Here is a 16,138-nt window from a genome sequence, read left to right as displayed (position 1 = left end):
GGGACAGCAGAGCAGGGGTTGGGCCCCCGGAGGCTCAGGCCTGAGGGTGGCGGTGGGGAGTGAAAGGGCCTGGCAGGGCAACCAGGAGAAAGTTTTCCTTGAAGGACAGCATGGCCCGTGAGGCTTCATTCTAGAATCATTGTCATCTGGCTGAGTGGGCACCCTGAGAATCTGGAATAGGGCAAAAGGACGTCACTATCTGGTCTGCACAGAGTAGACCCTGTGGTGGGAAGTAGGCAATCCGGGTCGTATCCAAACATCCACGATTATGGGATTGAGGTAAGCACTTCCCTGCTCTGGGCCTCAGTTTCCTCATCTATGAAATGGGTGGGAGTGTCAATCCCTGTCCCTCTTGCTCCCTGATAAAGGGGGATTGTGATCGTTACTTCCACATCTAGGCATCATGGGGTGACCAGCTGCTTCCCCGGAGAGCAAAGAGTCCCTCTCTAGAGACTGGTGTTGGTGAGCCCTATGCGCTGGGGGGCCCCGGTGCGTGCAGGTAGGTCTCAGCTCACTCATTCCTGCCTGCAGCCTAGCCTTCCTGCTGGGAAGCCCCTACAAAGTGCTTTCTAAAGGCCTGCACAGGGACACCTGGGTGGCTCAGTCGGTTAAGCGCCTGCCTTCCGCTCAGGTCATGATCCCGGGGTCCTGGAATCGAGTCCCGCGTCAGGCTCCCTGCTCAGCAGGGAACATGCTTCTCCCTCTGCCTGCCATTCTCCCCGCTTGTGCTCTCTTTCTCTGACAAATAAATCAAATCTTAAAAAAAAAAAACAAAAAAAAAAAACAAGGCCCTCACAGACCCTGGCCCACTCAGAAGCCAGCGTCCCACCCCCCACCACCTGTCACCCCAGCTCCGAGTCCTAATATCTGAGGGCCCGCCTCCCTTTCCAGTCCCAGCCCTGTATTCCCAACAGCTGATATACACTGATGATGGACCAGGAATTGTGTGATGTCCTTATTTCTCCCAATTCGAACCCACTTCTCAGGCAGGAGCAGTGTTAGCCCCATCTTACCCACCTTATGGTAATACCGAGGCCTGATGAGAAGTCTCCAGAGTCACTCTAGGGGCAGACACCAGATTTGAACTCAGGCAACCTGGCTCCAGAGCATGAGTGTCTGAAGACTACCTTCTCCTGCCTCCTAGGTGTTGCATGCAACGGATGCCTCCTGGTCTCTTCCAGGCCCACGGCGTCACCCCTTTGCTCCTGTCCCCTCTGCCACCCTTAGCCTGTCACTTGCTCGTGAAGACCAGAGCCGTAACACCCCCACAGAACCGGCTCCTTGTTCCGTCTTGCACTCCGCTAACTGCCTGAGCCCGAAGTGCCCCCCACACTGACCCCACACCAAGAATACCCCAGTAAGGCAGGCACCCCCGATGGGCATCTTCAGGACAGGGCCTCAGTGTGGGGCGCCCTGCTGTGTCCGGGGGTTGGCACTGTCAGAAGCACCGGTATGCCTCGGTAAGGGGACAGGATTAGCAGGGGTGGGGACAAGGGTCCATCGGTAAATAACTTTGGGAAGCAAAGTAAAACGGTGCACTTCTCAGAGGATGTGGTGGCCACGATCCCCGCCTCCTGTCATTCACATTCTCCTGTAGCCCCTCCCTCATCATCAGCAAGAACCGTTCAGCGATCAATAGAATATGGCAAAGAGATGCATGTCACTTTCGAGCTAAGGTGATAAAGGATGGCAGCTTCACTCCTGGTCTCTCTCATTCGGATCCTTTGCTCTGGGGGAAGCCATGTCATGAGTAGCCCAGTGGAGAGGCCTGTGTGGTGAGGGACTGAGGCCTCCAGCCAACAGCCACGTGAGTGAGCTTGGACGCGGGTCGTCCGGCTCCTGACAAGCCTCAGATGACTGCAGCCCTGGCCGACAGCTTGACTACAACCTCACGAGACCCTGAACCAGAACCACCCAGCTGAGCTGCTCCTGCATTCTTGAACACAAGAAACTGGGAGAGATAAGAAATGTTAGTTTCAAGCTGCTACGTTTTAGGATAATTTATTACGCAGCGATAGATAATACACATGACTTCTCCGAGCACTTAATATGCTGATGTAAATCTCCAAGAAAGAAGATATACAATGTAACATTCCCCTTAGTTATCTGGCCAAGGAAGCCTTCTTTTTTTTTTGAGTTTTCTCAAGAGAGAAAACTGATTTAATATGGCTCTGGTCCTACAATTAAATGTGACTTCTAACCCTGATCTGTTATGAGCTAGTCATTTGCTCTTCCAGAATCTCAACTTTTCCCTTTTATAGAGTAGAAAGAAACGACCTGCCTTTGCATAAATCATAAATACAACCCCAGATGGCCTAGTTCTGAGCTCTTTGGTGAGGGGTGCGAGAGTGGGTTGACTAGGTCTTAAAAGGAGCTTCACCCTGGGGCTTAGGTGGGTTTTCGAAGGTGGCAGGTGGGCCCGAGGCCCAATGTATCTTTCTTCCTCAGGCCATTTCCCCAGAGTGATGAGAATTAGTGTCTTCTTGCAGCTTGTGCACAGTTCAGAGATGGGAGGCATGGACCTGAGCCTCCCCCATCAGACCTAGAAAGCTCCCTGCCCCCACCCCGACACACACCCCCAACCTGTGGACACAGTGCAGCCATGGGCAGGAGGGAACATGAGAACCTTCTCTGGCCTCAACAGTAAACATATGTCCTTCCTCCGTTCTCAATTTAACCCCTCTACTCTTTCCCTAGTAGAAGACTGAAATCAAGTTTCAGGATGCTGGCTGGGTCAGAGACCCACGGAAGCCCTGCATGTCCCTCTTTGTTAAAAAAAAGACATTAAAAAAAAAAAAAAAAAAAAAAACCATAATGCGAATACTTTATTATCAATGAGTGACTGGTATTAGCTTTTTGTCTGGGCATTAATATTTCCAAAACCATACACCAAACCCAGGCTTTTCCACCTAGCTCTGCTGTATCATTTTCTTTAAAAAACAAAAAAACAAAACAAAACAAAAACAAATAATAATAATAAAGAAGAGGAGGAAGGAGGAAAAGAAAGAAAATATATTTGTATTGAAAGAATTATAAGCCAAAGTGCGTCTTTCTTGTTTTGTCCATATACACACATTGCACCATACATAAATAATTACATTGTAAAAATGACTCCATAATTACAAGTATAATATATATTTCCATATAATATATAAAACTTTATATTAAATCTAGGTAGATGATATTTGGGGGGGTGTCGTCCGTGGGGGGCTGTGTCTCTGGGCGCTGGGGCAGGTCGCGGCGGGCCGCTATCTGTGGGTGTTGAGGAGGACCTCGAGCCAGCAGGGGCAGGAGGTGATGAACTGCCGTGAGTAGCAGGGCCCCCAGCCCTTGGCGAAGCTGATGCGGACGCTGTTGGGGTCGTAGGGGCCGTCGGCGGCGTCGGGCTCGGGCCCGTGCTGGAGCAGGCCCGAGCGCTCGAAGTCGAACACCTTGATGGAGTAGCCGGGCGGCACCTTGCGCACGACGAGGGCGCGGCCGCCGGGCGCGTCCAGCGTGGGCGAGTTGACGAAGATGGGGTGCTCGCCGCGGTTGTAGGCCCACACACCGTCGGGCTCCTTGCTGAGCACGATGCCGAAGCCGATCTTGCTGCGCGTGCGCCGCACCGACTCGCTGCGCTGCTCCAGGTTGAGCTGGCCCAGGCAGAAGCCGCTGCCCTGAGGTAGGTCGTAGAAGATGCTCACGGCCTGGTCGTACACCGCGTAGAGGCGGCCCACACGTGTCCGGTGCTCCCAGTAGGCCACGCTACACCAGTGGCTCGGCTTGGTGGCATCCGGAGACATGCTGGCGTCTGCGGGGCAAGCACAGGGCACGGGGGGCGGTTAATGGGGGGGGCACGTGGGGGGCAGAGGGGAGCAGAGGTGGCGCCGGTTGCTGGAGGGGGCGGGTCGGTGGGGTTTCCGGCGTTCAGCAGACCTGCGGGCACCGACGCCTGCCGGGTTGTCCTCAAGAACTGTAGCTCGCAGGAGAACAGCCCCCGACGCACACGCAAAGGGGAGACCCGCGGTCAGGAGCCCACAGAGAAGGCAAGTCGCCCACTGTGTGCTCCGGGCTCTGGGTACACAGACATGAACCACACCCGGCTCCTGCCCGTAGAATTTTCCAAGCTCAAGCTAGCAGGAGAGAGGGACAACACCGCCCCCCCCCCCCAACACACACACACACCCAAAGGAGGGGCTGAACACCGAGTACCTACAATGTTCCAGGTGCTGCACACTGCCCTTCTGACTCACTGGGTCCTCCCCTCACTCCCTGAGGAGGCCACCTTCTCCTCATTTTACAGCTGAGGATCCAAGACTTGGCAGACACCAGCAGCCTGCCAAAGGCCACACAGCTAGTGCGTGGCCCGGCCTGGGTCTGAGCCCCGCCAGTCCAAGCCTCCACCTGAACAGAGTGGGGTTAAGCTATTAGGGGGCGTAAATCACCACTCGAAGGGGACCCGGGCACAGGAAGACACGGTGGGGTGGGGGAGTTGGCCCCCAGAATCCCTTCCAGCCCAGAATGTTCCCAGCCTTGGCCTTGAGCATGATGCCTAGTTTCCCAGTAACCCCCACCCTCCACCCCTCAAGGTGGCTCTCTTGGCATTAAGTGCAGATTTTCACCCGAACTGCAGCCCCTTCCGTGAGACAGGGAAGCTGAGGGTCTCCGAATGTTAAAGCAAATTGCCCCGCAAGGGCTCCAGGGATCGCCAGCTCTCAAAGGTGTGTGCTGCTCCTCTCTGAGCCTCAGTTTCCCCATGGACAGCAAAGGGGTGGCCTGGATGACTGGAATTCCCTTCCCCTCCAGCTTGAGGCATGTCTGCATGTCCACAGGTCTGGATGAACAATTTTCTGACACCAGACCGAAGGCCACACAGAGGCCTGGGCAGCCCCATCTTTGCCGCTCCCGTGTGTGGCCAGCTTCTCAGATTCTGAAACCTGGTCTTTCAGAATCTGGTCTTTCCTTTGAGCTCAGAGTTCTGGGAAGCAGGTGGGCATCCGTGACTGCCCCGTGGGGGGACATGTTCCCACACGGCCCTTGGATGGGGCTCATGCACAGAGGGAGCGGTTCTCCCGAGAATGGGATGAGAGCACAGTGAGGCACTTCACGGTGTGGCTTCTCCTAGGGAAACTGATCAAAGTCCAACCAAACCCGAGGAAGAAAACACTGCTAACAACTTCATTCAGGAGCCTGGGCGAGGTCAGCTGTCTGCCTTCAGCCCAGCCCCGCCTAGAAGCCCCAGAGCGGCAGGGTGACAGGGCCCCTCCGATCCTCCCATGCGCTGGCAGGCCCACCCAGCCACCTAGCAGGAAAGTGTCTTCCTGAAGGGCGTCCTGTAGGCTGCCAACTCCGCTGAGGCCTTGGACTGGGCAGAGCCCCAAAGGGCGTGCCCCTCACCCTCTGCCTGGTGTTGAGGTCCCAGACACAGGTCCCCAGGTCACTCCTGATAATGTATTAATTTGCCTCCAAGTCCCCTCCAGGTTCTGGCCAGTGTGCGGGGGGGGAGAAAAGACACTGGTCCTTGCCCTCAGCTGACTCGCCCCTTGGCCAGCAGGTAGAGAAACAGCTCTAGCTTGGGTGGGCGACCAAGCTGCAGGCAACTAGGCAGGTCCCAGCAGGTGGGCAGCCAAGAACACTGCAAGCTATGGCCCCTCTCTCCATCCATCCATCCATCCATCCACCCATCCGGTACAGGTCTGGGAGTTTCCAAGAGGTAGGAAAGCAGCACGATCCCGGCCCGGCCGTGAAACTCCAGCGCCGGTCTTCTCATGAGCAGTGAGAGTCCCTTTAGTGTACCAGAAACAGAGAGGGAGGGAAGCAAACACCTGTGCCTGCAGAATGCTGGGTGACAGGAGAGGACACACGTCACTGAGAGCCTTGCATCAGCCAGGCACCTTCTTCCCAACAGCCTTGGTTCACCTCTATTACCAGCCCATTCCACAGGTGAGGAAACTGAGGCCCAGGGAGGTGCCATGAGCTGGTCGAGGGTACACATGAGAGATTGCCAGGGCCAGCCTCAGTGCCAGGCCACACTCCGGGGGGGCGGGGGGGCCGTCTCCACACTCCGGGTAGACTCCCCGCTGAAGCCCCTGCACTGAACAAGTCCCCTCCCTTCTCTAAGCCTCAGGGTTCCTGTGTGTGACCAGACTGCTCTAACGGTCTGAATCCTAGAGGTGCTCACCCACAAGCCGGTGAGTCACCCCCCCCCCCCCCCACCCCGTGAAAGGCCTTCGCTCCCCGAGGGCGCACCGCAGCTTCACTGAGTGAGGCTTACTGCTATCCCCCCTCTACAGATAAGGCTCAGAGGGCCACTCAGTCATAAAGTGGCAGCTCTGCCCCAGGGTGGAGCCACTCCATCATAAAAGGTGAAGAAGCACTTTGGCAGTCAGAAACAGGGGGTGGGGAGGAGGGGGAGGAGGGAGGTTGAGAGTAATGGAATTGAGGGCGGGTGGGGGGGGATACTTCCTGTCCCCCTCCTCTTAGCTCCTTCCACCCCAGCCAAGCCAAATGCCCCTCATCATCTACCCCCACCTCATCAATACCCATGTTCCAGCCTTGCTCTAGCACTCCTCATGGGGATCGGCTCCTGTGCTTGGGAAATGAACCCCACAGAGCTGCCTGGGCCCGGCCTCACCTCCTGCGCCCTCTCTGGTTAAGCAAACTGGGTAACACTTCATCACACCTGGGCTCCTGGCCAAGTCTTTCAAATTCCAGAAGATAGACGCTGCCTCTGAGAAGCCCTCTCTGGTTTCTCCCTCCCACGCACCTGCGGCCTTCAATGCAGTCACTCCCTAGGCCTGAGCAGGTGTCTGTGCTGTTGGTCAGTGCCCCTGGCCGGTCTAAACTTTCCAGTAGGAAGGGGTGGGCCTCCATCCTCTCTACCTCTGTCCCAAGACTGCATGGATCCCTAGGGTGCTCGAAGAACATGCTAAAAGGGAAGGAGGAAGGAACTAAAATTCATCCTAAGGGTCAGCCCACTGCCCTGACCCCCAGCTCCCATTGGATCCTGCCCAACAGGTGGGGCCGGTGGTCTCAGGCCCCAAGGGATGGTGGGCAAGGACTGAGGTCTGAGGTCTCCCGAGAGCAAGCCAGCAAGTGAGCACATCACCATGCTCGGGGCTCCCTGTCCCCACCCAGCTCTTGGGTTCTTCGGGCTCCAGAGTTTGAGGGACCCACTGACATCATCTTGTCCAGGGAGCCCCAACACTTTGGGTTTTCACAAACCAATACATTGTTTAACAGAGGGACTCTGAATGTACAGGGTTACTACTGTTTTATTTTGTCATGTACAGACTTATTAAAAACCCCAAGACCATCGACTACCACTAGCACAAAAGAAAGTATAATTTGATACTAATGAAATAGTTAGGACCTAAATCAGAAATGTAAAAGTTAACACAATTAGATTATAAGAAATTTTCTTATCTCTTTCATTGTGGACCAGTGAAAACGTAGAACAGAGACTGGCCTGTGAGAACCACTAATTGAATCCAATGTCCTTGTGCCCCAAGGACGGCACCCCAGGGGTCCAGGGGGACTCACCGAAGCACACACAGCAACAGATAGCAGAACTGGGACCAGAACTTGGGACCCTAGAACTCTAATCCAATGCTTGTCACATGAGCCAAAGGGTTTCAGAGTAAGACGGACCTAAGGCTCTCACCACTGACTGGATGTGTGGCCATGGACCAGCCCCTGAGTGTCCCTAAGTCTCAGTCTCCCCACTTGTAAAATGGACTTATTCATAATCCAGCGTCTCATTTATATAGTCCATCTTTGGATTTTCTGGAAACTCCAGCAGCAGATCAGTTGGGTGCAGAAAGAAGTGGCTGTCTGTTTACCGGCCCCAGAGCTGGCCCTAACCCTTCAAAGGCCAGGCAGGGCTCCTTAGGGGGTGTCGGGGGTCATGACCCAGGGTCACCACCATGGGAGGGTACAACAGGATAGTGGATGGCAGCATCCCTCACTGTACTGATGGGAAGGTTTAGCTTCTAGCCTGGAACCCGAGGTTAAAGAGAGGTGCTCACCAGCATAGGAATGAGGAATGGAGCAAGAATAGCTTAATGTCTAGAATAAAGTCAAGGGCCACTGTGGCTCGGTTTACACACACACACACACACACACACACACACACACATACACACCCCCGTGTGGATTCGGGTCTCAGGCAGTGTGGCTGATACAAGCTGACCTGCTTGCTCCCTGCAAATGAGAAGGCCGGCCCCCCAAACCTCTGCCCTCCCCATGGTGGCAGAGCCCCACTCCACCACTGTGCTCCTCGTCCTCAGCCTGGCTGCCGCTCAGGGTGCGAGGGGACAGTCTTTTGCAGAAGATCTTTTTCTCCTCGTGGCTCCAAGGCTGTGGTCCCGCCATCAACCTAATTAGGAACCAGCTCCTTAATTGCAAATAAATACCAGGGAGTCAGACCCGAGTGCACAACATCAAAGATGACCGCGCTCTGACCGAAACTCTTGCTCACTACCCCCTGCTCGGGGCCTGGCCTAGTTCCCAGCCAGACTCTGGGTCCTGGCTCGGAGGGCTCTGGGGTGGGGGGGGGGGGGGGGGGGGGGGGGGGATGCGGTCGGGCGCTGTGTCTGGGGCAGAGTGGCCCCAGGCTGGGGGGGCGGGGGGTCAGGAGTCCTGCAGTCAGGGGTCCTGCCTCTGGGCCTGCACTGGGCAGTTCATCTTCCTTCTCCGGGCCTCAGGCTTCCCATGTGAATCATGAGCTCGAGATCTCTGTGATTTAGTGAATATTCACAACAGCTCCACCTGCAGTCACCAAACCAGGCAGATGGCTCAGGTGTCCATCAACGGGAGGATGGGTATTAGGGCCTGAATATTTGTGAACCCCTGAAATTCAGATACTGAAATCCTAACCCCCCAGTGCGATAGCCTTTGAAGGTGGGGCCTTTGGGAGGTGATTCGAACCCTCATTAATGGGATTAGTGGCCTTAGAAGAGAGGCCCAGGAGAGCTCCCTCACCTTCTGCCCTCCTGGGGACACAGCAAGAACACGGCCATCTAAGAACCAGGAGCTGGGCCCTCACTAGACACCAACACTGCCAGCACCTTGATCTTGGGCTCCCCAGCCCCAGGAATGGTAAGAAATAAATACGTGTTGTTGAAGCCCCCCAGGCTATGGCTTTTTTGTTATAGCAGCCCAAACAGACTAAGGTCATGGAAACACAGAAATAACAGACATCCGTACAATGGAACGCGACTCACGGATAAAAAGGAACGACCTAGTGCAACACACAACACCCGTGGGTGAATCTCAAATGTATTGTGCTAAGTGAAAGAAGCCAGACACAGAAGATAGGCTGTTTGTTTCTATTTATAGAACATCCTCGAGTAGACAAAACTAACCTACAGTGATAGAAATCAGAACAGGGTTTACCTCTGGGGAGCGGGAATGACTGGGAGGGGGCGTGAAGGAACATTCTGGAATGATGGACATGTTTGATATCTGGCTCGGTACCGTAGGAACTGGGGTGTACACACCGTCCGAACGCACCACCTATACTCAGAGGAGGGGTGCATTTCCATGTAGGTGCATTTCCAAGGTGCATTCCTTGAAAGAATGAAAATGTGCTGCTAGGCCAGCCCCCTGTGGCTGTCTTGGAGTGGCCTCAGCAGGGCTCTGCAGTGGCCCAGGGGACAGCCGCTGTGTTTCCAGACTAGGCAGGGGTGGCCCAGCCTCCCGGTGGTGCCCACATTCCTGCCACCAGAGGGTGGTGGACGCCTGCGGTGGGCAGGAGGAGACTGGCCCACAATAGGCGCTCTCCCCTACACCGGAGCCAGCCCCTCCAATGGTTGGCATTCCTTCCTCTCGGCCTCTCTGCCCAGTGAGGGTGCTGCGAGCCCAACGTGTAATTTGGGGAGGCGGGGGCTGCTGGGGCACCAAGGGGCCGACTGCAGCCTGGGGGGTGGCGGGAAGAGCTGAAATCCCAAGAAAAGCCTTTAGCTTCTTCGAATCAGCAGTTTTCTGTCAAAACAAAGGGCAGGAACGTTCCTATGTGCTCCCCCGTGGGCTGCACTCTCCAAAAGCCTGAGCATACGCAATGCAGCTTGTTTTCCTCGTGATCCCCCCCTTTCCATTTGGCCAAACTGCCTCGGACTGGGCCATCCTGTGAAGGGAACCAGAGATGTGCCCAGATTCAAGTCTCTGGGCCCTCAGGCTCTGAGAGAGAGACAGGAAGGCTCGCAGCATTGGCAGGCTGGGCCGCCGCGTCCTCCTCGTCTCCAGGGTCTTGGCCGGGCAGCCCATACTCCTCCGTGTTCAAAGCCTTTGTTGCTGCTTCCCCCCCACTTGGGGCCACAACAGCCTCCCTGCCTCCCCTAGGGCTGGGTGGAAAGGGCTGACCCGGCCACACCTCACATGAGCACAGAGCCGGGGCAGACAGACCCAGACCCCACTGAGGGCTGGGAAGCGAGACTCAGAGGCCCAGAGAGGTGAAGTGACTTGCCCAGGGTCACCCAGTAAGTTGGGGACAGAGCCAGAGAGGAGCCCCAGTGTGTGTGTGTGGGGGGGGGTGCTGGCTTTTCCAGTCCCCTTTTCGCGGGTCGCACTGGGGCCTCCTGCCCTCCTGGAAAGCTCCTTTCTTCTGTCCCATGTCATGCCTGTGGCTTCAAGTTCCCGCCCAACCGGCAGCTTTTTCATCTGCGGCTCCCAGGCCTGGGAGTAATTATGTGGCCCTGCATCTGGTTAACCTAACACCCCTTTAAAAGCCCTGTTTGCCCATTAGATAAGTAGTTTTTGTAATCAAACTTAAGGGGAGAAAAGGAGTTTCCACTTAACCTTCCTTTGTCATTTTAAGCTGCAGAAATGGCTTTGGGTTTTGCAGCAAGTCCAGAGATGCAGCATTAATTAGAGGCTCTTTTTTTTTTTTTTTTCTTTTGTTAAGGGAGGGGGAGACCAGTCCTTTATCCGCTGGGCTCTGGCAGTAAAAGCAGAGAAGGAATGCGCACGGGGCCATGTCATGTTAATGGTCAACAGCTTAGAACGAGCCTCTCTGCTGAACTCTTTCCAAAAGCAGGGCCCAGCTGACAGGAGTTTCCTCTTATTCGCTCCCACTCGCCCCTCCCCACCCCCCACCTCAGCTCCAGCACCTTTGGCTCTTAGAGGAAGCCCGGCTTCCAAGAGGAAGTTCCTAATCGGTCATTACATCACGGGCGGTCTGGCCACCGCTGCCGCCTGCCCGGGGTCCACCTCAGGGGCTCTCTCGGCTGCTGGTCTCCGGGGCCGAGGGCTGAGCTGGCCACCCCCCTGCAGGCAGTCGGTGGCTGCTCTGCTCCGGGATGGCCTCCCCCCACCCCCCAAGGCAGGGATGAGATGGAAATGCCAAGGGGGAATGACAGCAGGGGAGGAGGGAGGCCAGGAAACAGACAGGCTACGGGGCCCAAACTGACAACTTTGCAGAGGCAAAAACTGAGGCTCGGAAGAGGTCAAGTGACTTGTCAAGGCACGGTGGAAATTCGCCACACGGCCGGGACCCATCGGGTGTCTCCTGCACAGGGCTGGATTTAAGAGCGTGGGCTCAGGAGCACAGCTTCCTGCATGTGAATCTCAGCTCTGCCACTCACCAGCTCTGACATCTTGGGCACACGAGTTTACCTCCCCAGGCCTCAGTTTCCTGATCTGTGAAATGGGGATGCAACCATTGCTTATTTCATTGGGCAGCTGGGATTCATTTCAAGGGCATCAAATAATGCCTGGTTCGAAATAGGCACTCCAGAAATAACAGCTGTTCTTATTTTTCCTGATATTATTAACCACCGTAAATCTTATCTCTATATATTATTTGTATACATTATTTAATAGACTGAGTCAGCTCGTTGGTTCATAAAGGTATTCACATTAGGTAATGATATTTACAAAGATAAGACATGCCAATGGAGTTGAGAATCAAGGGGAAATAGTAGTAGTAGTAATAACAATAATAAAATAAACCAGCCAATAATACTAATAAACCAGCCACCATTTAATGAACATTTACCACATGCCAGGCAGAATATGAAGCACTTTAAATGCACTATTTCGACATACTGGCAAGTCACTTTACACTCCCACCACCCCTTTCAGTCATTCCCATTTCAAGATGAAGGAACCGAGGCCCAGATGTCAGGCAATGTGTCCATAGCCCTCAGCTAGGAAGTTGCGAAGCTGGGATTTGAGCTCGACTATCTAGGCTTTGATTAGACAGGGGACTCTGTGTTACTCTCGGGGTTGCCACCCGGAGGAGTGATGCCACAGGACTGCACAATGACCACCCAGCCAGGTCCACTCTGAGCTGGAATGGGAAGGCTCTATAGAGACTGGACATTAAAAGGGGTCCTTGGGGGCGCCTGGGTGGTTCAGTCGGTTAAGGGCCTGACTTCGACTCAGGTCATGATCGCAGGGTGCTGGGATCCCTGCTCAGTGCGGAGTCTGCTTGTCCCTCTCCCGCTCCCTCTGTCCATCCCCCACTCATCATGTGCACGCGCGCTTTCCCTCTCTAATAAATAAAATCTTTAAAAAGAGGGGGAGTCCCTGGATGTGGCAACGTGGGAGGCCACCACCCCACCACATGCCGCCCACCTTACCATTACCAGAGGGCAGTGGGGTTTTCAAAAAGCATGCCTTAGAACAGCTAACCCGATGAGCGTTTTCTAGATGTTACAGTGCAGAATGGTGATCTTGGGAAAGGGCTACTAACCCCAGGTGAGTCCCTGAGGGGGGGGGGGGAGGGGCCGGGCGCTCGGGCTCTTTATCCATTCTCTCTTTAGAAACTCCCAAGTCCAAGAGATGGAATCATCCCCCTTCTCAGAGGACGGACCCCAGGTTGGAGAGGCCACAAGGCAATGCAGGGTGGGAATCCTGACTGGCTGGCCTCACACTCTCTATTGGGCCCTCCATGCTGCCTCATCTGCCCTTTCTGCTCTTTGGGGTGGTCCCCAGAGCCTCCGCCCTGGATGGGCTTAGGAGGGAGGGTGTGCAAGGATAGTCGGTGGCCACAGGCCATAACCAGCCTTCTCTAGGGAAAGACCTGTGGGGCACTGCAGGAAGGCCTTTCTTCCAGCCTTGGCGGCCTGACCCTGGCCTGCTCGGCCCCACATCGCTGGTGGAACAAAGTAGCAGCCTGGGCTGAGGTGGGTAAGGTTTCCACTCCTTTATCCTGTGAGGTATTCAAACAAGTCCTGAAAAGTGAACTCCTTGTGCACCCCTGACAGAAAACAAGTTCCCACCCGGGCCCTAACACACAGGCCTGCTCAGCCTTCCCCCCACCCCCACCCCCACCCCACTTTCCCTGGGACCTACTGCTTCAAGGGGGACAAAGCTGGGGCCCTGCTGCCATCAGCATCTGTCTCGCTCTGCCACCCCGACGAGATGTTCCAGGCTCCCTGCACCGAGGGAGGAGTGGCTTCCCCCAGGGTCTCTGTGCCCGGTCCCAGCTCCCGTCTTACAACACTGTGGGCAGCTTCAGCCTCTGAGAGCCACCCTGGGGCTGCCATCAGCCTGGGGGACCAGACGACACCAGAAACACCGTGCACCTGCCTGGACCAGCCTGGCCCTCCTAAAGGAAACCCAGGCACCTAAGCCAGAGACAGAAGACCCCAAGGAAGCAGGGCTGGGACCGAGTCGGGGTGGGGGAGAGAATTCTGGTTCCCTGGGCCTTGCGAGGGAAGGACGGAGAAGTGTCTATGAGGGGAGAGACAGCGATAAGCAGCTTATAAAATCAGCCCATATTTTCAAGAAGGAACCAGTTTCTGCAACAAAAGCCTCTGAACTTTGCTCCCATTCCAAGTCCTCTTTTGTCTTATCACCAAGTCAGACTCTGAATCTGTTTGTTTGTTTTCTTACCCAGAGACCTACTGGGGTGGGGAAGCCTTGCTTTTCATATTGCCCCTGGAAAGATTCTAAAATAACACTCTTTGTGCAAGATCATGAAGCTGGGCACCTCCTGGGTCCCCAGGAAAGAGGTGGAAGTTATGAGAAGGGAAGGGGCCCCCCCCAATCCTCCCTGCCTGCAGGTGGGCCCTGTTGATGGCCCAATTCCCAAATTCACACACAAACTGGGCCCCTCCCCGGCCTTCAGGGTTCTCAGTCAGCTAAGACGGGTTTTCGTTTCTTCTTCTTCTTTTTTTTTTTAGATTTTATTTATTTATCTGTGAGAGAGAGAGAGAAAGAGCATGCACAAGATGCGGGACTCGATCCCCGAACCCCAGGACCATGACCTGAGCCAAAGGCAGATGCTTCACGGACTGAGCCACCCAGGCGCCCCATAAGCCAGGTTTTCATCTTCAAGCTTTAGTTGCCAACATTCGCTGATTCAACCCAACCTTGACTTCCCTGTTGAATCTGAGACCCCAGAGAACAAAATCGGCCCTTTGGGGGTTCAGATGGGGACAGCCTAGGCATGCAGCAGAGGTGCAGGATGCGGTCTGTGGCAGATGGTGGGGTGCTCCAGGGAAGCCCGTCTCCGGGCATGTTCCTGCCCTGCAGGCTCCCGGAGCCGGGAGAATTTGGGGCACCTCTGCTTTTCCTTTCTCTCCCAAATACAATTGGAGTTTTACTGGAAAACCTCCTGCCCCAGACTTCTGCTTGGACCCAATATAAAGCCATAAAAGCAAAGTACCCCCAAATCACCCTCCATCAGCCTGTCTCAGCTCTCAGGGGCAGGAACCCAGTGCTGGTATAGAAACAGCCTGAGGGATAAGCAGGTGAGGCCCCCCACAGCCTGGACCCCTCAAATCCCTGGCCCTACCACCTTCTGCCATTGGGGTCCCTTAGCTCCCTGTGCAGTGGACACCCTACTCTGCATGTACTCTGTCCCACCCTACTCTCCCTTGATCTGGCAGCCTCCTGAGACTGCAAGTCTGCAAACTTGCAAAACTGGCACAAATCCAAACAGCTCTGTTACTGTGGGCAGATGCCGACATCTCTGAGAGCCAGGACCAGGGACACACTTTTGGGGATCAATATGAAAATGAAAACGCAGGGCTCCTTGTTCAAAAATTATTCAGGGGGCTCCTGGGTGGCTCAGTCGCTTAAGCGTCCGACTCTTGATCTCAGCTCAGGTCTTGATCTCAGCTAAGGTCCGGGAGTTCAAGCCCCTCTTTGGGCTCCGCGCTGGGGGTGGAGCCTACTTAAAAAAATGATTCAGAATTTCAGGGGTGAAGGCAGTGCACTGAGCTGAGCGGAGGCCCCGCCTGAGCACCGGTCCTTGAGTGAGGCCCGTGGTGCACACCAAGAAGGTGGCCCTGAGGAGTGCTGGTTTCCCTCGCAGAGTGCCTCACTCAAAGGGAGTTCGTGAAGGCCCTCACGACAGTTTCCTCCCCTAAGCCCCAACCAACATTTGTCAGACTCCTGCTCAAACATCAAGACCCCGACATCACCTCCTTTGAAAAGCCTTCCTCAGTCCCTGCGTGTGACCACATCCTGTTTGATGCTGCCGTCAGAAGCCCGGGGAGATCATCTGGGCTGAACCCAACTGATGGCAATGCCCAGTGACTTCTAGAACTGCCTCTCCCCATGGAGGGCTGCTGGCAGCCACAGGGACCCGAGTGATGCTGCCGTCAGGAGGGCACGCGTCTCCACGCCTGGGATGAGGCTGCCCTCGGCTCTGCCTCTCCTCCCCTGGGCCCTGGCGCCCAGCTCCCGACAGTGGGGTGCCAAATGGATTTTACAGCCGAGAGCAGGGAAGGCAAATCCATGGGTCTCCCCTGGGTTTGAAAAAGGTGAGCAGCCACACCTGTTCCCAGTTGACAGGTGACAACACTGATGCTCAGAGGCCAGGACACTGAGGCGGGGGGGCGAGGCATCGCTCCTACTTGCTGATCCTCAAGAAGCAGCCTGGCTGATGGAATCCCGGATGAGTTCACTGTGCGCAAGGCTTGTTTCAGTACCCCCCCACCCCCCCAAAATCGCCTACAGTCTACAGTCATCTGTGTTGGCAATGGGGGTGGATTTCACTTCTGCGGCTTGCTAAGTCAATGAGGGTGAAGGGAACAGAGGGCATGGCTCTGAATGGAAGAGCCGAAGAACAGGGCGGGAGGCTGGTTTTCTTGTTTGCATAGCTCTCAAAAATAAGCCTCATCTAACATCAGCCTGTTGTTATTTACCAACAAGACAGTGTCATGTGACCTCTGCAAGTCAAACACACCTGCCTTGATTTTACACT

At 55.2% G+C, this 16,138-nt stretch overlaps 1 protein-coding gene across 1 annotated transcript in view; it reads right to left on the bottom strand.

Moving 5' to 3' along the window:
* Positions 1-3,179: 3,179 nt before the first annotated feature.
* SMAD6 (SMAD family member 6) overlaps positions 3,180-16,138 on the bottom strand; it is a 73,125-nt gene continuing 60,166 nt past the window's right edge. The window contains exon 4 of the mRNA XM_021693979.2: positions 3,180-3,790. Coding sequence (XP_021549654.1) covers positions 3,249-3,790 — 542 coding nt within the window. The 3' untranslated portion in view covers positions 3,180-3,248. The remainder of the gene's footprint in view (positions 3,791-16,138) is intronic.

Source organism: Neomonachus schauinslandi, chromosome 9, assembly GCF_002201575.2.
Source record: "Neomonachus schauinslandi chromosome 9, ASM220157v2, whole genome shotgun sequence".
Taxonomy (NCBI): Eukaryota; Metazoa; Chordata; class Mammalia; order Carnivora; family Phocidae; genus Neomonachus; species Neomonachus schauinslandi.
This window is presented reverse-complemented; position numbering and strand designations above follow the sequence as displayed.